Source organism: Megalobrama amblycephala, linkage group LG3 (assembly GCF_018812025.1).
Source record: "Megalobrama amblycephala isolate DHTTF-2021 linkage group LG3, ASM1881202v1, whole genome shotgun sequence".
In the NCBI taxonomy this organism is placed as follows: domain Eukaryota; kingdom Metazoa; phylum Chordata; class Actinopteri; order Cypriniformes; family Xenocyprididae; genus Megalobrama; species Megalobrama amblycephala.
The window spans coordinates 53,453,279-53,474,955 of NC_063046.1; the positions used below are offsets into that span (position 1 = coordinate 53,453,279).

The window sequence follows — 21,677 nt, forward strand, 5'->3', positions numbered from 1 at the left end:
TCCATAAGTGAGAAGTAAAAGCTTTTCTGTGTCTTTAATCATTTGGCTCTTTTGTGCTGCAGGATAACAAGGTGAGTGGGGTGACATGCTGCTCACGGTTACTTGGCTGTTCCTACCTGTTTCCTTGGGTGCTTCCCAAACCCTGGGTGCACACAGAGCCTCTGTGTTCCCAGGATGAGTTTCTGATCCTAGGAAACAAAGCACTCTTCCAGAAGGTTTCGTACCAGGAGGCAGTAAGCACAGTGCTAGCTGTCAGAGACCCCCGCGCTGCTGCCAAAAAGCTCTGCACGCTGGCACAGAGCTATGGGTGCCGGGATAATGTTGGAGCAGTAGTGGTGGCTTTGCATATCGGAGAAGACAGCTGTACTTGCGAGCCTCCTCTCTTGACCGCAGAAGCACGAGGACCACCTGCCCCGACACCTTTACCAATCTCCGTCTCCCCTGGTGACCCAGCCACACCATCATCTAGCAGCGGCATTGCCTCTGAGTTTAACAGCGAGATGTCAGCCTCAGAAGTGGGCAGCGAGGCTGGATCCACAGCCTCGGACGAGCACCCCTCTTCGGGACCAACAGCTCGTCCGGAGCGTCGCTGTAGTCTACATCCTGCTGCTACCTTGTGTAACATGGGGCCACTGGTGAGCCTGGGACCAGGGGCGCACCCGGCTCTGTTCCAGCGACAACCTTCCAGTGCCACCTTCTCCAGCAACCAGTCAGACAACGGGCTCGACAGCGACGATGAGGCTCCTTTAGAAGGTGTCATCTCAAACGGGAGTAAGCTAGAGGTCGAGGTGGACATTCACTGCTGTGCTTTTCAGCTACGCTCTGGACCACCTGAAAGTCCCAAGGACCTGGACGGTCGCCATGATTTGAGGGGCTCTGACTTTCCCAACAGCAAAATGCGTCGGCAAAACAGTGTTGTGGTTTCTGCCACCAACGGCTGCCTACTGGCTGTATGTGGGCGAGAGATCTCAGATCTGAAGAAGTCTCCTTCCACCTCCAGCCTCTTCGGAAAGAAGCTCTCTAATGGCTCGGTAGTGGCTCTGGAGGATAGCCACAACATCATTGAAGTAGCACTCGAGGCCCCCAAAAAGAAATCCGGATATTTTGCCGCACCAGCCCAGCAAGACCCGGAAGACCAGTTGATTATACCACCTAGTCTGGAGCAGGATGTGCGGGAGCAGTTGAGAGGCCAGAGCCCCGTGGTTCCCGGGCCACCGCCTCCTTCAACACCACCCTCGGCGAGAGACCCCAACTGGGACCATCCTCACCCCACCGTCCCCGGTCTCCACCCCACCACCGTCCTGCAACAGGATGTCTATGACACAGCTCTATAGTAGGTGCAAGCGGCACCATTGGAGCATCTCCGCATCATAGCGCCACATCAAAGAGGCTAGCACGCACTTCCTGCCTTCGAGATATTCCAGTTCTTATTTAGCGCCGTCATCACGTGTGGGTCCCTGCATGTGCATTCTTATGGCTGATCGGCGGTGGCATAGCCACCTCAGAGATGTGTAACCGGAAGGGTGGAAATGAGTGCAAATGTCAGGACCGATGAAATCACGAAGATTGAGGTCTTTGATTGAGGAAATACATGGGCTATTCCTGACCAAAAACCACAGCATGGAGCTGGAGTACCTCATTCATCACCATGCGCGAGTTCATTTCGACATTCGCCCTTTATATCAAAGGTCACAGGCTTAAGTAGGCTCAATGATCACATTTGCCTTCTGGCGGAAAGATACTATCAGCTAAACTGAGACCAAAAGTTGAGAAAAGTGCCTCTTGAAGATGGTTGAGGTTCTGAGAGCCTTTACTGTTCTGGTGTACGTGCAGTTTTGTTCTCCTACCTTCCTATAGTGGCAACTAGTCAGTAATCTGCACCTTTGAAGTCTGTGAGGAATATTTCAGAGGGTCAAAAGGATCTCTTCCCCATCTGACCTGCTGGAAACATCCCACTCCATTTCATGGAAAAGAGTAGTTGTTGTGGAAAGATGTATTGTTGAAAAAGACCAGAGCTTTCGCCACCTCCCCTGATCTCCTCACTTGTATGCATACGGGATCTCCCAGACAAAGCCATGGGGGTCTCTGGAACACTCTGCACAATAGAAGAGTACAATGAACCCAACGTAACATTCAAGCCCTTACAGATCTACCTGGAGAGGGACTCAGCCTAGTGATGGAGGTCAGAGTGAGAACCTCTATTTCTTAGTACATCCAATACTCAGTGGAAGCATTGCCACACCTTTATGGCTAAGGTCAATTGGGGAGCAGAAAGACCTCACAACCCTGTCTGAAATCATAACTTGAGCTGTCTCGGGTTGTTTAGAGTACTTGAAGTTTCGAGTGTGCCATGACTACATGACAGAGCTCATACTACAAAGCCTCAAGCCATGAATATGTCATTGGGTCTTTGTAGTAGTGTGGTTTTGCTGTTGATCTGAGTGAGTTTGGGATATTTTCTCATTATCAAGGAAAAAAGTGAACAGCTGACACATTTTTTTTTTTTTTTTTGTATGAGAGGTACAGGGCATATGATATCATGTATTGTGCTGCGTGTGTGCTTTATTTTAGCCATGCATGGTACGTATAAAGAAAGTTTTGTTTTATTTTAATAGGGGGACAAGAGGAAAAAGAAGTATTATTGCATATTGGGTTACTTGAGTTTGTAATTGCCACAATCACAGTATCAAGTAATTCTGTGCAGTAAAACACTGTTCCCATGGCTTGAGGAGACATCTAGTGGTGTTCATTGGAAACAACGTTTTTTTCAGTGTTTTCCCTGCAAGTTATTTTTTCGCAATTCATTATTACATTTTCAATATATATATTTTTTTTAATAATAAAGAATTGGGGAATTAAAATGAGGGAAAATCAAGTGCAAAGCCCACTGTTAATTGTTAGATATTAAATTTAGTGATGTTCTCTGAAGCCCACTTTTTCTTTTGCCAATTTTAGAGCATCAGTTGTATTAAATTATTAATAATTTATTAGGTGCACTCTCACAATTCGTTAGAAACTGTCTTTACACAGATGTGCAGGGGAAACAACATTCCCTATCGACACTGAAACTTTGATGTACTTCAAATGTAGAAATCACATCTCATTAAAAAAAAGTGTCAGCATTGGCATATTAAAAAATTCAGTACTTGAATTTGTAGATCATCCATGAAACATTCAACTTGAAAATGAGCTTAAGTACACTTGTATGCTCAGATATTGTTTAAGCCATTTCATCTCAAGATTCAAAAGATTCATTCTGTGAATTATATCCATTGCGGCGGACATTTTGAGTGTTTTTCTTTTTTTAATTAATATTCTTCATGGTCAGCTGGTAAATGCTCTTTGTGCCAAACTTGCATACCGATTTGTGTTTGCTATATGTGTGAGAAAAGGCTGCCATGTAACTAATCTGGATCCCAGTATTTAACATCCAGGAACATTTTGAATCGAACTTTTACTGCCATTAACTTTTCTGCAAGCATTAGAGAGTCATCTGTGGTGTTAATTATAATTGCCTACAGATCTAAAACTGTAGCTCTTGTGCCAAAAGATATGTAGTAGTGGTATTTGAAGGTAGGTGAGTTATTTTGAGAATTTCAGCCGTCCCTCGGGTGCTACTGAGAGCTGAAGCCAGTGGCATGGATGCAGCAGCCCTGCATGACTCATAGGGTTTTTTTCTGTCATGGTCTTAAAGGTAGTTTTGCCTCACACTTTTATTTAGTGTTTATATTCTGATTCCCATTTTTTGCACACAAAAATGTGAAGTACATTTTACTGGAAATTGATCCCTAGACCAATCCCTAAATCATTTAGAGCTGTATGCTTAAGTGCATCAAGTATTGTTGTACAATCATATAAATTAAAAGGGTTTTACACTGTATAAGCACTTTGTACGTAGCTCAGAGAATCTATATACATAGACATATTTAAGAATTGCATTTTAGCTATTTGTTGAAATGCATATAAATCAACATTAGGCTGTGATTTATGGCCTCTTTTAGAAAGTAGGTATTTGTTTCCTGTTATAACCCCTAAAATATGTAATTTCTTATGTTTGGTTGAGAGTAGAGATGTGGTTATTGAGGCACAACATGCTGATTCATACTTTGCTAAGAAGCAGAGTTCAAGCATCTGACGGCTTGCTTTGCTAGCAAGATGTAGTCTAACTCTGTTATTAGCTATGGAACTGAAATGGAAAGTCATTTTTCAAACAAATGTCATGGATACAGCAAATCATGCTGCTTTTGAGAGCACCTTAGACCTTCTATAGCCCTACAACATGATGCATATCTGCATCATAGTAAAAATGATGTATGCTAAAATAATACCAATTAGATTATTAATATGAAATTATTAAGAACGGGCCTGGGAAAATCAGTCTGCGGGTGTCAAGTGGAGCGCGCTGTTGTGGAATAGTTTCTTCAGTTTAGGCAACAAGCTAGTTGCTTTGCCACATGGACAAATGTTGTATTTTAGTGGCCGTTTACACGACACCGTTTTGAACTAAAAATGAAAAACCTTTTGGCCGTTTATTTACACGACAACGATGTTTTGGGGGCCTGAAAACGCAAACTTTTGACATCATGTGCGTGCGTATTACGTGTTTCTTTACAAAGTGACATCTACTAAATACAGCGTTTTTAAAGGTGCAGTGTGTAAATTTTTGCGGCATCTAGCAGTGAGGTTGCGAAATGCAACCAACGGCTCAGGACCGTGCTCACCCCTCCCTTTCAAAGCACTTTAGAGAAGCTACGGTGTCCGACACAAAGACAAATATGTTGTTGTCTGAGAAGGCAGAGTAGCAGTCAAGCAATGAGCTTTCTTCTTACTTCTAACAAAGAACGGTCTCTGCTTCTAATAACCACAGGACTACTACTACTTTGTGCGTATTTAACATAGTGACAATGCAAGCTGCCTCTAAAAACACCAACGGACATAGTGACGAAACGCGCTTTGTAGAGCAGTTTATCCATTTAGGGTTACTGTAGAAACATTGCCGGTGCAAAATGACGACTTGACATGGAGGGGGGACCCACGGTGTATGTAGATAGAAATGGCTCGTTCTAAGATAATAAATACATAACAGTTCATTATGTAAGGTCTTTATACACCGCTGAAAACATATTATACTGCATTTCTGTCAATAGATCCCCCTAAATATTACACATTGCACGTTTAAATGTTTTCACAGAGCCGTGTGAACGGGGATCGTTTTGACAACGTTGTTGACTGTACGCGAGAAACAGAAAGCAAAGGAAAAACTTTTCCGTTTTAGTGCATTGTTGTCGTGTAAACGTACCCTTAGATCCATTAAACATGTGTGCTCTGTGATCTCCTGGCCAAAACATGTTGTGGTGAAACTGAGCAAACGTTTTTGAAGATGTTAGCCAAATGCAGTTTTCCTATGCGTTATATTCAAATAGCCATAAAGTTTATATTCATCCGTTAAATGGAAGGACAGAGGTGATTCTTAAAGGGATAGTTCATCCAAAAATGAAAATTCTGTAATCAACATTTTTTGAAGAATGTTGGTAACCAAACAGTTTTGGCTACCTATGTTCAACAGAAGAAAGAACATCATACAGGTTTGGAACAACATGAGGCAAATTACAGCAGAATTTCCATTGTAGGGTGAACTGTTCCTTTACAGGAAGAACACAAAGCACAGAACATCCCCGCTTCAATTACATATTAGAATTTTTTATTATTATTATATTTTAACTTTATAGGACATTTGGGGATTCTAATATTCTATCATGGAGCATGAAATATATATTTCTTTTTTTTAAATGTGATTAGGATGATTTGTATGCCAGTGTGTTAGTGGTGTCTTAGTTGGGCATTGCACTAGAAAATGATCTCAATCATGTTTATATTCAAACTGAACATAAAAGTTAGAGAAAGCTTCTTTTTTGTATCAGATTCAGCACATTATTGAATTTTCTATAAGTTTCTCTCATTTTATAACTCTTGTGGGAACACTTATGCAGAACAAAATGAACATGTTACAACACAACACTGATTTAGAAGATAAAACTATGATATAATCACAAGCAATTTTGGATATTAAAACTTTTTTTTTGTTGTCTTTTTTTAGGTTAAAATAATTCCTATCGTCACAGCTCAATTGTAAGCAAGCCATTTATAGGTCGATTCCCACAAAAAGTGTAAACATTCCGGATTTTTATCTGCGTGTGCTTTGTGCTTGACACGGAAATAGGTCTCAACCAATGGCGTGAGCTCGGGGGTGGGGCTATCTGTTTGTCTGACCAATGACAGACGGGGGAGTGTTGAAAACACTTCCATTTGGCAGAAATGTCTTCACCTAATTCTTGGCCTAATTTAACAATACAGTATGTTTCTGCTTTTCTAAGTTTTGACTCGACCTCCGGTGAGGTTATCCGAAACATGCTTCATCCTCTGTATCTTTAACAAAGAAAGCATTCGCCTCAAGTCCGTTTGTACATTTGTGCAGTGTGAGAGTTGCTGTTGGTGCATGAAACGTGTGATTGTGGTTTCACCCTGACAGAGATAATATTTTCATTCGAACGCAAAAACGCATATTTATCTGGCGTATTCATTGACATTTTTGCACATAATCATGGTTCGTTCTGGACAGACGAGGGTTAAGATGAAGTTCCTGTTGTTTGACATGTGACCAAAGCTTGATCTTGTCATCATTTATGTACATTTTGTTTTAAAGAGATGCTTTAATATTTCCTCTCAATGCCAAGAAGCTGAGGTTTATTTTTGTACTTCATTGTTTCATGCAAATTTATAGGTCCTCCAGTGCAGAATCTAGGATTTAAGGGTTCTATGGTAAACCGTCACCCATCAAGGTACTATCGTTGAAGATACTAATTATTCATGTATTTAATGTGAGAAGCATGCCCTATATAAATGAATATAAATATATAATATAAAGAATATATTATCATGTGATTATTTGTATAAAATATTAACTTTTGTTTATAAGAAATTGTTTTAATATCTGAAGCATAATGTATATTATATTTTTAAGTTTCTATTTTAGCATGCAGTACACTGCTGAATATTTTCATTGTGTTAAATTATTTAATTGTTTTTAGTTTAGGAGATCATTTGAGTTCAGTAAAAGGACTAAATGCGAGCACTTTTGCCGTCTGTCAGCTAGGACTGTACTTCTTGGGATTTTTGAGTGGGTTCTGGTTCATCGTTTCATTTCAGATGCTGCTATGCTTAGTTTTGAGCAGAAAGCTGTATTTTTAATTAACTTTTCAGCCAAGTAGCAATAAAGATTTTTACTGTGAAACATGCGTCTTTGATCTCACAACAGTTCTTTATCAGATGTATTTGCATATTTGTCTCAAAATACTTTAAATATAGTCTGTATAATAGATGCACATATAAAGAGAAGAAAAACAAATGATTCAGCTTAATATGGTGAATTACAAACTGTGAGCCATTGGCACCAAAGGAAATATAGACATAATTAACTCATGAATATGCAGTACTTCATTTTGTTAATATAGTTTTTTTTTTGTAATTGATGAAAAAAGTATGGTAACATTTTACATTAAGCCTTTGTATAATGCATTAAAGGTATTCGTAATGTACATTATAATGCATATAAAAAATAATTGAAAGCAAAGTTAAAATGCATAATATTAGCAGATTCCTTGTTGCATCTGAAATTGGTTGTTTGTCATGTTTAATGCATTATACTTTCTAAAGGTGTGTTCAATGAATACATAAGTATTATATCATGAGGTCATAAGTGCATTACAAGGCCTAATTAATGCATTAAATATGAAGGCTTTAAGTAAATTACATCCAAAAGTATTTTTATAAAAGTATAAAAATGTGCAAAAGTATGGATGCTTGTTTCTGCCACTAAATAAAAAAAATATGAAAAAATTGTGACTTTATCTCACAATACTTTTTTTTTTTCACAGAATTGAGATATAAACTCGCAATTGTGTCTTAGTCAGAATTGTGACAATTCCCAATTGTGACTTTATATCACACAATTCTGACTTTTTAACTCTCAATTGTGACTTTATATCATGCAATTCTGACTTTATATCAAGAAATTGACTTTATAACTCATAATTCTGACTATATCAAGTAATTGACTTTATAACTCGCAATTCTGACTTTATAACTTGCAATTGTGAGTTTATAACAATTGAGAAAAAAAGAATTGAGAAAAGTCGCAATTACCTTTTTTTTTTTTTCATGGCGGAAACGAGCTTCCATACAAAAGTCCCTTGTAATAAACTTTGAAAAAATGAAAAATTGAAAAATATATATCCTTCTGACATTGTAAAAATACTAACTAACGCATTTACATGGTTGCAAGTAAGATCTCCTGTGCTTGCCACATACATGAAATAACATGAACACTCAGAGGTTGTTGTCTACTGCCGGCCTCTGCTTCATCTTCCGCACTCTTATGAAGGCTTTGATGGCCAACACTGCACTTATGGGGAAAATAATAATCCCCAGAAACACCAAACAACCCTCCTGCTATGTCTGCCCCATTGAGATTGCACTCAAATCCTCTGTGACCTTTGCTGCTGTACATCGCTTCCCTCTCTTTACAGATGGGGTTGTTGTAGATCTCCTGCAGCTTTATGAAGTAGAAAGCGAGAGCAGGAATAAAACCAAGACCTATGAGCGCATCCAGCAGGGCTTCAGCCAGCAGCAGAGGGGGGAAGCGGTAGGGCATGCGAAACACTCCGAGGGCCAGCAGGGCACAAACATAAAGCATCAATGCCCCGCCGCATGCCATGCTATAGACGTAAGGGGGCAGTTTGAGCTGGTAGAACTGGTCGTCGAGCTGCTGGACCTTCTGTGCCTCTGCTCCAGTGAATGCGTTGGCTCCTCCATAATAGTACTGGTACAGACCGCCTAAGCTGGCGATATCCCGATACCGACCCGAGTTACTGTGGTTCACTCCAGCACAGATGATAATCAACAAGCTTAAAAAGAATTCCATGGCCTGACAGATGCCTACAGGACATGAACATATGCACATTAAAATATATTTCATAAACACTGTTTGGGGTCAGAATGTTTTTAAAAAAAAGAAATTAATAGTTTTTTTTTTCTCAACAATGATGCATTAAATTCATCTAATATGACATAAAAGACATTTTATAATCAGTGTTGGGGGTAACATTACAAGTAATGTGAGTAATGTAATCAGATTACTTTTCAAGTAACACTACTTTTAAATTTACAAAATATCAGTTTTTCAAACAAGTAGCACAAATTACTGTTTATAATGTTACAAAAGACTTATTTAAAATAAATGCTAAGTTAATCAAAGAATCCTGAAAAAATGATCACGATTTCCACAAAAGTATTTTCACTGTTTTCAACATTGATAATAATAAGAAATGTTTCTTTAGTAGCAAATTATCATACTGGAATGATTTCTGAAGGATCATGTGACACTGAAGACTGGAGTAATGATGCTAAAAATTAAGCTTTCCATCACAGGAATAAATTGCAATTTACAAAATATTCAAATAGAAAACAACCTTTAAAGGGATAGTTCACCCAAAAATTAAAATTTGATGTTCATCTGCTTACTCCCAGCGCATCCAAGATGTAGGTGACTTTGTTTCTTCAGTAGAACACAAATGATGATTTTTAACTGCCAACCGTTGCCGCCTGTCAGTCGTATAATGCGTGTCAATGGGAACTCCATCTATGAGAGTCAAAAAAACACGACAGTGATAAAATTAAACCCTGCGGCTTGTGATGACACATTGATGTCCTAAGACACGAAACGATCAGTTTGTGCGAGAAACTGAACAGTATTTATATCATTTTTTACCTCTAAAATGCCACTATGTCCAACTCCATTCACCATCCGGTTAGTGAAGTCAAAAAACGCGCTCTGCTGACGGAACTGATGTCTCGCGCTTTGCTTCAATGAGTGCGAGACATCGCTTCAGTTGTCAGAGCACATTCAGACCTCACTAACCGGATGCGCAGGGAAGTTGGACATAGTGGTGTATTAGAGGTAAAAAATGATATAAATACTGTTCGGTTTCTCACACAAACCAATCGTTTTGTGTCTTAGGACATCAATGTGTCGTCAAGAGCCACAGGGTTTAATTTGGATTTGTCTGTCGTGTTTTTTTTTTTACTCTTATAGATGGAGTTCCCATTGACATGCATTATTCGGCTGACAAAATGCAACGGTTGGAGATAAAAATCATCATTTGTGTTCTACTGAAGAAACAAAGTCACCTACATCTTGGATGCCCTGGGGGTAAGCAAATAAACATCAAATTTTCATTTTTGGGTGAACTATCCCTTTAAATTGTAATAATATTTAACAATATTACTGTTTTTACTGTATTTTTGATCAAATTAATGCTGCCTTGTTGAGCATAATTCTTTCAAAAACATTAAAATCTTGACACTCAATGGTAGTGTATATAAAAACATACAAATGTCTTTCATTTCAGTGCAAAACCACTGAAAGTAGTGAAACTACTAACATAGTCATTTCATATTATATATGTTTAGACTTGTGTTTATATGTTTATATATATATGAAGACTTCAGATGCAAAAGCCTCTGAGTACCATCTGAATTTTCTTCTAAAATGGCCATTTTTGTCAAGCTTGTATGTTTATGTTCAGTTATTTCACTTTAATGGCAATGAAAAGGACCTATTAATTACTATTAAAATGAAATTACTGAACCTAAACATACAAGCTTGATAAAAATGCTCATTCGATAAGAAAATTTCAGATGGCACTCAGAGGCTTTTGCATCAGAAGTTTTGAAATATTAATTATTAGGTAGGTTAGCAAGACAGTTTCGAAGTAGTTTCTCCAGCATAATCACAAAATTAGTTTACCTCTGCTTGTTGTAATGTATTTTAGGTTGTAAAGTGCCCCTTTATGATTATGTGGTTGACTGTCATCATAGTATGAATATGAAGTCTCGGTGTAACTGGGCCTGTAAAATATAGTAAAACAATCAGGGCAGAAAGTCACAGAACGCATGCATATTTTTGCATGTTTCAGAACATAAATATTTTTGTAGATAAGAAAGAGCACATCAAAATCATTCCTTACACTCCCTGACTATGATAACGTGTGGCTTCGTACACACGGGGGTCCCTCTGAGTGTCAGCATATCTCTGTTTCTCTCGGTGGCTTCGTGATCGGTCGTCTTCATCAGGTGTTCTTCTGTCCTCTCTGGATCTCCTGTCCTGTCTGTGTTCACGTCCCCCTTCATCTCTCCTGTCTCGACTAGAGTAGTCTTTGTCCCTTGTGTGATGATGCCGGTTTGATTCTGCCATTGCCTAAGAAACGAGAACCCATTATGTTTTATAAACGTTGTGGAAACAGTGATTTGCAATGTTTTTTTAAAAAAAAAACGTTAAAGTGTCCAGTTTTCTTGTCATGATTGAAACATTATTTAAAAGGTTATGAAAATGCTAGAACATTCTCATAACCTTAGTTATTTTTACTCACAATATAACATTCTTTGAACATTTATTTGTAATATTCCAAGATTAACATTAACATTCAAGTACAAATCATATGGATGTTCTAAAAATATACGTTTTCTCTTAACATTATGAGATAGTTCATCAAACAAACACCTCATAAAGATATTCCAATCACGTTGTTCAACATCATTTACATAACTTTTACAAAACATTAGTGAAAGTTACTTTGAACGTTCCCTGTTAACAGAGGAGATAAGTAACCTGTATTTAACCAATTTCATGTGTTTCAAACTTGATGCAAGTTCACGTGAGAAGCTATAAAGTCCCCGGATAATGAAACCAACACACAAGACATCGGAGTTACGGTATCAGTTAACTGATGTGATTGAACTGGTTGTGGTTTTAAACATTTATTCAATCTCTGAACTAAAAATATTTCTCAGTTTAATCATAATTCATTTATAAAGTAAAGTAAACGTTTAAAAGTTTATCTAGTCACTCCGTATACAAGAAGGTATCATTTCCTGAATCAAATCACCAAAATAAGCCGTACAAGTAAACGTAAAACGACATGTAACTCAGTATTAAAACAATTAATCAATCTGGAGCCTACCTTTTACCAAAATAAACGAAATAGGCAGTGATTTGTCTGAGTTTCGTTCAGTTCTCTGGTGTTATTGTTGCGGAGCTGCACACCTGTGAAACCTGTCTGACTCTGACTGACTCCGCCTCACAGATACACATGCGTCATGACCTCATGCCACACAGTGGCTGCGGCCGAAAGCTTAAAGGTTCGTTCACCCAAAAATGAAAATTCTGTCATTTATTACTCACCTTCGTGCCGTTTTACACCCGCAAGACCTTCGTTAATCTTCGGAACACAAATTAAGATATTTCTGTTGAAATCCGATGGCTCAGTGAGGCCTGCATAGCCAGAAATGACATTTCCTCTCTCAAGATCCATTAATGTACTAAAAACATATTTAAATCAGTTCATGTGAGTACAGTGGTTCAATATTAATATTATAAAGCGACGAGAATATTTTTGGTGCGCCAAAAAAAACCTAGATATAAATAACTACTTATATAGTGATGGCCGATTTCAAAACACTGCTTCAGGAAGATTCGGAGCATAATGAATCAGCCTAGCGAATCATGATTCGGATCGCGTGTCAAACTGCTGAAATCACATGACTTTGGTGCTCCGAACTGCGGATTCGACACTCTGGCTGCGTCCGAAAACCTAGGTAGCTGTCTTGCTGCCTCGCTGTCTTATAAGAGAATGACTTGTACGGCAGCGTTTGTGCATGAAGGCACCTCACGAAACTGATTTCGGACAGACTTCTGAGGCAGCGTAACAGTTTAATGATCTACAGCAATATAGTGCGAGCTTTGGTGAGAACTAAACAAATATTTAATTATTACAGTAGTAATTTCTCGATAGAAATGATATCAAAATTGAAATATGTTGGTCAAAATTGTACATTTATACACAAACCGAGCAGCAAACGCAACTTTCGGACGCCATCTTTATTTTTCTAGCTCAACTGTCACAGAATGGAAAGAACAGGATTGTGGGATATCAAAGGCAGCTAAGGATACATCCATGCTTCTTTCAAAAATCGATCTGAGGAAGGTATCTCATGAGACAGGAAGTGAAGCTAACATTGGATTCGGACGTGCCTTGATGCCTTACTTCCTTGAAATGTGTCCTCAGAAGGCAGCATTTTCCAGTTTTTGGACACAGCCACTGATTCATAACGCTACGAAGCTTCCTGAAGCAGTGTTTTGAAATCGGCCATCACTATACAAGTAGTTATCAAACAAGTTTGTTTTTTTGGCACACCAAAAATATTCTCGTCGCTTTATAATTTTAATATTGAACTGCTGTACTCACATGAACTGATTTAAATATGTTTTTAGTACCTTTATGGATCTTGAGAGAGGAAATGTCAATGCTCCCTATGCAGGCCTCACGGAGCCATCGGATTTAAAAAAAAAAAAAAAAAATCTCAATTACAGGTCTGTAACAGCATGAGGGTGAGTAATAAATGACAGAATTTTCATTTTTGGGTGAACTAACCCTTTAAAAATGCTGCCTTCTTATATTTAAAATTTTAAATGGTATATATCCAGTTTAAAGTGTAAGAGAGGTTTATTGATTATTTATGTGATTTTTGTTCAATAGAAAAAGAATCTATTATCCATATGCTTTGTAATTGTATAAACAAAAAGATTTTTTGAGTGAATGTGGAAAATTCCATTAGAAAACAAATGTTATATTTAAATTAAAGCTGCAGTCTGCAACTTTTTTTGGTTAAAAATGATCCAAAATCAATTTTTGAGCAAGTACATAACCAGCCAGTGTTCAAAACTATCTAATTTTCTTGTCTCGATTCACAACGGTAAGCTTGTAATAATGTTTTATAATAAGAGTGACATGGCGGATTTCCGCGGGAAATTCAAGCATGCAGCAGTTCCTCTGTGCGTCATTACGTCACGTCCGTAAACAGAAAGGAAGGAGTCCCGTTTGGGCTAGTCAGTTTTATCACGTGAGGACGCTGCTTGTAGCGGATCATTTATAGCCTTTTCAAACAGCAGCTGAAATAATTAAACTTATCATTTTGATGGCGGATTGTAACCCAGAAAGATCCAAATTACAATCATCAGTGACAACTGGAGATTCACCCGTAGTCAAAAAGCAAAAGACTTTGGACTGTGGAGTGGCTAAAGAAATTGAAATCTACAGGTAAGGCTAATACACACTAAATACACAGTCACGCAATGCTGATGTTGTTAACATTAACAATTTGAGAACAATATAACAGTAATAATAATTTGCACGGTTTGGCGTGATCAGAGCTAAGCGATCGTTAGATTTAAAGGTGCCCAAGAATGCTTTTTCACAAGATGTAATATAAGTCTAAGGTGTCTCCTGAATGTGTCTGTGAAGTTTCAGCTCAAAATACCCCATAGATTTTTTTAAATAAATTTTTTTAACTGCCTATTTTGGGGGCATCATTAACAATGCACTGATTTACACTCGGCGCCGCCCCCTTAAATCGCGTGCTCCCTGCCACACCAGCTGTCGACTATATTACAGCGCATTTACAAAGTTCACACAGCTAATATAACCCTCAAATGGATCTTTACAAGATGTTCGTCATGCATGCTGCATGCATGCTTCGAATTATGTGAGTAAAGTATTTATTTGGATGTTAAAGTTTTATTCTGAGTGAATTTGAGGCTGTCCTCCTTGGCTAACGGCTAATGCTACACTGTTGGAGAGATTTATAAAAGAATGAAGTTGTGTTTATGCATTATACAGACTGCAAGTGTTTAAAAAATGAAAATAGCGACGGCTCTTGTCTCCGTGAATACAGTAAGAAACGATGGTAACTTTAACCTCATTTAACAGTACATTAGCAACATGCTAACGAAACATTTAGAAAGACAATTTACAAATATCAGTAAAAATATCATGCTATCATGGATTATGTCAGTTATTATTGCTCCATCTGCCATTTTTCGCTGTTGTTCTTGCTTACCTAGTCTGATGATTCGGCTGTGTGCAGCTCCAGACGTTAATACTGGCTTGTGTAATCCCTTGAACATGGGCTTGCATTATGCAAATATTGGGGGCGTACACCCCGACTGTTACGTAACAGTCGGTGTTATGTTGAGATTCGCCTGTTCTTCGGAGGTCGTTTAAACAAATGAGATTTATATAAGAAGGAGGAAACAATGGGGTTTGAGACTCACTGTATGTCTTTTCCATGTACTGAACTCTTGTTATTTAACTATGCCGAGGTAAATTCAATTTTTGAATCTAGGGCACCTTTAATCATCATTGGCAGCGTGATTTATTGTAGGCCTAATGCTTTTTTCCTCAGTTGGTCAGAACAAAAGTGGCAGACATGTTACTTACTTGTTCAGATGATATTTTCCAGTGAAAATTCTTATATTGGTCATACTTTCAAGACGTTGAATCTGTGATTCTGAAGTACAGTATCCACACCGGTGCAGTGAATGACAGCAAGCATTAGATTCATCCGCGCTGACCAACTGTGCCGATGCACAACCCACGTACAGATAACTGTTCCGCATATGACTGCAATTGCAGGTTTTAAACAAGAGATGGCGACAAAGAGGAAAAATCGCGGACTGCAGCTTTAAATATTTTTGATATATGTATATATTATGCCACTGAAAATAATAATAATATTTTGCCTTTTATTATACAACTTTTTTATTATTTGGGGAAAATTTCATATACACAAGAAGAAATGGTCAGGATCCAAGCCAAATTTTCTTAACTTTCTTCAGGAGTCTGAGGACCACTGCACCAGAACATTATAAATAAATGTTTTATAAATAAATAAATATTTTTAATGAATATACAGTTTTTTGATTGATGAATCAATGGTTTGTATGCTCTGGCATGATTTTTGCGTATTCATATAGTTGAAGTCATAAGTTTGCACACCTTGTAGAATCTGATTGTAGAGTCGGGGGGTGTAAACTTTTCAATTTTAAGATCAAGGTAAATTGTATTAATTTGTCTTCTGGGAAACATGAAAGTATCTTCTGTAGCTTCCTAAAGGCATTACTATATGAAAAAAAAATGATTTTAAACAAAATAAGAAAAATTTCCAGACCGTTCATCCTGTTCAAAAATTTTCACCCCTGACTCCTAATGCATCATGTTTCCTTCTGGAGCATCAGTGAATGTTTGCAGCTTTTGTAATAGTTGTGTTTGAGACCTTAAGTTGTCCTCAGTGCGAAAAAAAAATCGATTTCAAAATCATGCAGTCATTGTTGGAAAGGGTTCAAATATGCAAAATATGCTGGAAATCTGAAGAATTTTCGGGACCTGGAAGATTTTTCTGAAGAATATTGGGCAGTTTAACTGCTCAGGACAAACAAGAGACTCATGAACAACCATCACAAAACAGACAAACAGTCGTGGATGATCCAGATAACCACACAGTACTGAGAATCAAGGGTATGTAAACTTTTGAACAGGGTCATTTATATCAATTCAGCTATATATTTGTTTTGTCTTGTAGACTTTATGTAAACATCTGTTATGTGAAATAGTTAATTTAGGACAATACTAAATAAAAAATAACATGCATTTTATATGATCCCTCTTATTTTGTTAAAATAATTAATATTTTGCAGATTCTAGGTGTGTGTAAACTTATTCAACTATATGTACATTTCTTTATTGTATATTTCTCTGGTTAATAAAAATAAAATAAAAATGTTGCCTTCGGAGGGTGCATTTCGAGGTCGGGAGGTATCAAGGCACGTCCAAATCCAATGTTAGCTTCACTTCTTGTCTCCTGAGATACCTTCATCTGATTTTTGAAGGCAGCAAAGATGTATCCTTCACTGCCTACCTTTAATATCCCACAATCCTGTGCCTTCCATTCTGTGACAGTTGAGCTAAAAAATAAAGATGGTGTATGAAAGTTGCAGTTGGTGGACAATTTGTGTGTAAATGTATGTTTTTGACCACTTCTTTTGTCATCTCTAGCAAGAAAATACTATTGTAGAAATTAAATAGTTGGTCATTAAAGTGTTATGCTTCCTCAGAAGTCTGAAATCAGTTTTGTGAGGTTTGTATGCAAACGCGCACACAGCAAGTCAGCTACTAAGATTTCCAAGTATGGCTGCAGCCTGGAGACCTCCAAGTAGGAGGAGCTTGAGCTCATAGTAAGCTGGATTTCATAAACGGGCGTGGCTTAAGCCATTGCCAGAGAAGGGTCTGTCTGCATAGACATTATGTCTATGTCTGTCTGCATCCTGCATGTAGTCAGGGTGAAGTTTAAATACAATAACATCCAAAATTGAATCCATATGTTGATCTCCATTATAGATCAGTGAATCCTTACCATTTTAAAACACCCAACAGTTCTGCGCACAATATGATAATACAACAAAACGATTTATTATGTATTATTATATCTTTAGCTTTATCTTCAAAGAAGAGTGCAAGCACATCTTTTTCTGATAACCAACAGAGCTGTTCAGTCATGACCTCATTTGTTAGCCAACCTGAAAGATTTGTGTTGTATAATTTATGAGTTGAACAAATGGTGCTAGGCCTATTTTTTATTTTCTGTAAGGAACTTAAATCCTACCTGGACAACTCCAAAGCCCTTAAAAATCTCACTGTGTCATCTTTATGTTATTTTCCTAATTTTTTAATATGTATTTTTGTGATATGTAATTTAATTTTCTTTCTTACATGCCTGGCATTATTATGCTCTTGGCATTAATAAAAAAAGAAAAAGTTAAACAAATAGTGATGAGATGTCAGATTCGTTTACATCATCACAAAATTACGTCACTATGTATTGCTAACATGCCAGGCCCGGTGGATGAAAATACATGCTCAATAAGGTCTGTGGTTATTAACGTTGCTTTAAAGGGAACCTATTATGCCCATTTTTACAAGTTTCAGCTGAAAATACACCAGATAATTTATTATACCATGTTGTAAATGCCCATTTTTAAGTGAAAGGGAAAACATGCTGTTTTTGTGTTTCTTTAAATGCAAATGAGTTCCTGCTCCCCACCCCGCTTCCCAGAAGAGCCTGCACAGCTCGTGCCTCGGATACTCTGTCAAAAACTAAAACATCTGTTTGCTTTTGATTATTATCTGTATTGTGGTCACAGACACTGAAGTTCTTCGTCATCATGAAAGTTAATTATTTGTATGCATTTTAAAGCCTTAACAGTTTAAACTTCTGATATATGGTTTTCTGAGCGCACACATCTGAAGCACGCGCACAGAAAGCTGGATGTCAGACGGTGCGTCCTGTGAGTATTAAACTAAGTTAACTTTCACGTCTTGTGCTTAAACTCCAAACAAGGTTACGTCAAGTCAAGAATTTGCATGTGTATATTAGATCTGTGTATTAAAGTGAAAGCAGCGTAATATACAGTACCTACTGCTGTATATGCTGTTAATATGAACCAAACAACAAAAGAAAAACAGAAAATCACTCACTGCTGTTGATTGAATATTAATAAGAATGAATGTCTTACTTTAATGCTGCTGCTAAATGATCTGGCGAGGAGATAAACATGGCAGACTGTGTACAGCACACTCAGGGCGGGGTCTATGCTAATAGGGCAGAGTCCGTCAGCAGTCGTGGGTGGGGCTTAAGCATTTGTGATGTCACAAAAGCTACAATCTGCAAACGGCTTATTCCGAGACACTACTTATGATTTATGGGGATTAAAATAATGGGTGGATTTTTTACCATTATGGGGTGGTTGTGAACACACTGCCAACACACATTTATGCTCAAATGTGTAAAAGTGAATTTTATAGGTCCCCTTTGAAAGACCTTAAAAGATAAGATAAATTATATACCTTGAGTTTTGAAGCTGCTGTGGTATTTAAAACATTATTTGCTAACAAGTTGCATAAGAACTACACCTGTTGTCCAATTTCTCATACATGCAAAATTACATCCTTTTGGATGTAGTCCTGATGTAGAACATTGTTAGCAACATATTAACCACAGATCTTATTTTATTCATGAAGTCAAAAACAACCAAGATTTCAGGATTACAAACTGAACAGCTCCATTCTCAGTAACTCATATGCTGAAACCAGCTTGGGTATTGACAGTAAAGACTCTTTAAATAATAAAAAAACTTTAAGACTTTAAACATTTGTTAGCTTTACAATGTATTTATTTATGCACTTTACTGTAGTTTGTATTGCATTTTTATTCATAAGAAAACAAAAAAATTAAAACAAGATGCCATTTAATTTACAACTTATATAACAAGGGCTTAGACACAAAAAGAAATTAAAAAGAAAAAAATAAATACATAAGAAACAAGAAAATATCTGCATAGACTCAAAAGAATAAATAATAACCTTCTAAACACAAAAACAGCCAACGAACACATTAGAATATAACAGGCTTATTAAAGGGATAGTTCACCCTAAAATGAAAATTTGATGTTTATCTGCTAAGGGCATCCAAGATGTAGGTGACTTTGTTTCTTCAGTAGAACACAAATGATGATTTTTAACTGATTGACTCTTTTAAATGATTTTTAAAATGGTCTGTCAGTTGTATAATGCATGTCAATGGTAACAATTTATAAGGGTAAAAAAACATGCATAGACAAATCCAAATTAAACCCTGCGGCTCATGATGGCACATTGATGTCCTAAGACAAGGAACTGCGTTCAACATCCGGTTAGTGAGGTCTGAACGTGCTCTGACAATGGAAGTGATGTCTCGCACTCATTGAAGTATAAGCGCGAGAGATCACTTCAGTTGTCAGAGCGCGATCAGACCTCACTAACCGAGTGCTGAACGCAGTTGGACATAGTGGTGTATTAGAGGTAAAAAATGATATAAATACTGTTCGGTTTCTTGCACAAACTGATCGTTTCGTGTCTTAGGACATCAATGTGCCGTCATGAGCCGCAGAGTTTAATTTGGATTTGTCTGTGCATGTTTTTTGATTTATAGATTATGTTGCTATTGACACGCATTATACGAACTGACAGACGGCAACGGTTGGAGTTAAAAATCATCATTTGTGTTCTACTGAAGAAACAAAGTCACCTACATCTTGGATGCCTTGGGGGTAAGCAGATAAACATCAACTTTTCTTTTTTGGGTGAACTATCTCTTTAACAAAATATTATAATAAATTATATTTATCATTTATAATCCTAGCTTTTTTTTATTAGGCTATATATATTTTTTAGACTTTTAGATATTCTACCAAATAGTTCATAATGACTACAAAGGGGGAGGGGTTAAAATGCTTAGCCAACAAATAATGTTGTTGAATAAAAAAACGATGTGACCTTTTTCTTCATAGTTCCCATATTTAATAAAAAAATGCTTACAGCAGTATTTTTTTTTCATTCAACACTTTTTTTAATTGAAATATTAACAAAAATATTACAAATTTACAAAACAAAATGGCATACAATTTACATTCAAAAGCATCAATGTTAAAAGGGGCTTAGACTTAACATAGGATATAAAAAACAACAAAAAAAACAACACTTCCATTTTAATCCATCTATATTAATAAATAAAGATTAAGTACAAGGGATAAATAAAACATTATAACAAATTATATTTTTCCAATAAATCTAACAAAATTCCAGCTTTTTTATTTTTTGTTTTTGACAAGGTTTTTAAGAAAAATAATTCTTAAATACTGTAAACAGGGGGGTGATTTAAAAAAATCTACATTTGTTAATACATTTTTTTTTTGCTAACAAAAGTAAGGTATTAATCAAAAAACCTTTTTTTACCATCTTATGCTTACAGCAGTAGTACAAAGCATCAGTGTTAAGAGAGGCTTAGACTTAACATAGGATATATATATATATATATATATATATATATATATATATATATATATATATATATATATATATATATATATATATATATATATATATACAGTACAGTCCAAAAGTTTGGAACCACTAAGATTTTTAATGTTTTTAAAAGAAGTTTCGTCTGCTCACCAAGGCTACATTTATTTAATTAAAAATACAGTAAAAAACAGTAATATTGTGAAATATTATTACAATTTAAAATAACTGTGTACTATTTAAATATATTTGACAAAGTAATTTATTCCTGTGATGCAAAGCTGAATTTTCAGCATCGTTACTCCAGTCTTCAGTGTCACATGATCCTTCAGAAATCATTCTAATATGCTGATCTGCTGCTCAATAAACATTTCTGATTATTTTCAATGTTGAAAACAGTTGTGTACTTTTTTTTTTTTTTCAGGATTTCTTGATGAATAGAAAGTTCAAAAGAACAGCATTTATCTGAAATACAAAGCTTCTGTAGCATTATACACTACCGTTCAAAAGTTTGGGGTCAGTAAGAATTTTTATTTTTATTTTTTTGAAAAGAAATTAAAGAAATGAATACTTTTATTCAGCAAGGATGCATTAAATCAATCAAAAGTGGCAGTAAAGACATTTATAATGTTACAAAAGATTAGATTTCAGATAAACACTGTTCTTTTGAACTTTCTATTCATCAAATAATCCTGAAAAAAAAATATTGTACACAAATATTTTGTACAATTGTACACATTAAATGTTTCTTGAGCAGCAGATCAGCATATTAGAATGATTTTTGAAGGATCATGTGACACTGAAGACTGGAGTAACGATGCTGAAAATTCA

The 21,677-nt window shown here is 36.6% G+C and overlaps 2 protein-coding genes across 2 annotated transcripts in view; one reads left to right on the forward strand and one right to left on the reverse strand.

Annotated features, from left to right (window-relative positions):
• The window catches only part of phlpp2 (PH domain and leucine rich repeat protein phosphatase 2), a 93,341-nt gene extending 85,800 nt beyond the window's left edge, over positions 1-7,541 (forward strand). Inside the window, 1 exon segment of the mRNA XM_048186065.1 lies at positions 63-7,541. Within this exon segment, the coding sequence (XP_048042022.1) occupies positions 63-1,334 (1,272 nt within the window). The 3' untranslated portion in view covers positions 1,335-7,541.
• A 132-nt stretch (positions 7,542-7,673) lies between these two features.
• Positions 7,674-12,232, reverse strand: marveld3 (MARVEL domain containing 3). The gene is given in 5 exon segments (XM_048186066.1): positions 7,674-8,475; positions 8,477-8,994; positions 10,865-10,965; positions 11,085-11,314; positions 12,078-12,232. Coding segments are annotated over 4 exon segments (936 nt in total). The 5' UTR covers positions 11,312-11,314; positions 12,078-12,232; the 3' UTR covers positions 7,674-8,385.
• Between the last annotated feature and the right edge of the window lie 9,445 nt (positions 12,233-21,677).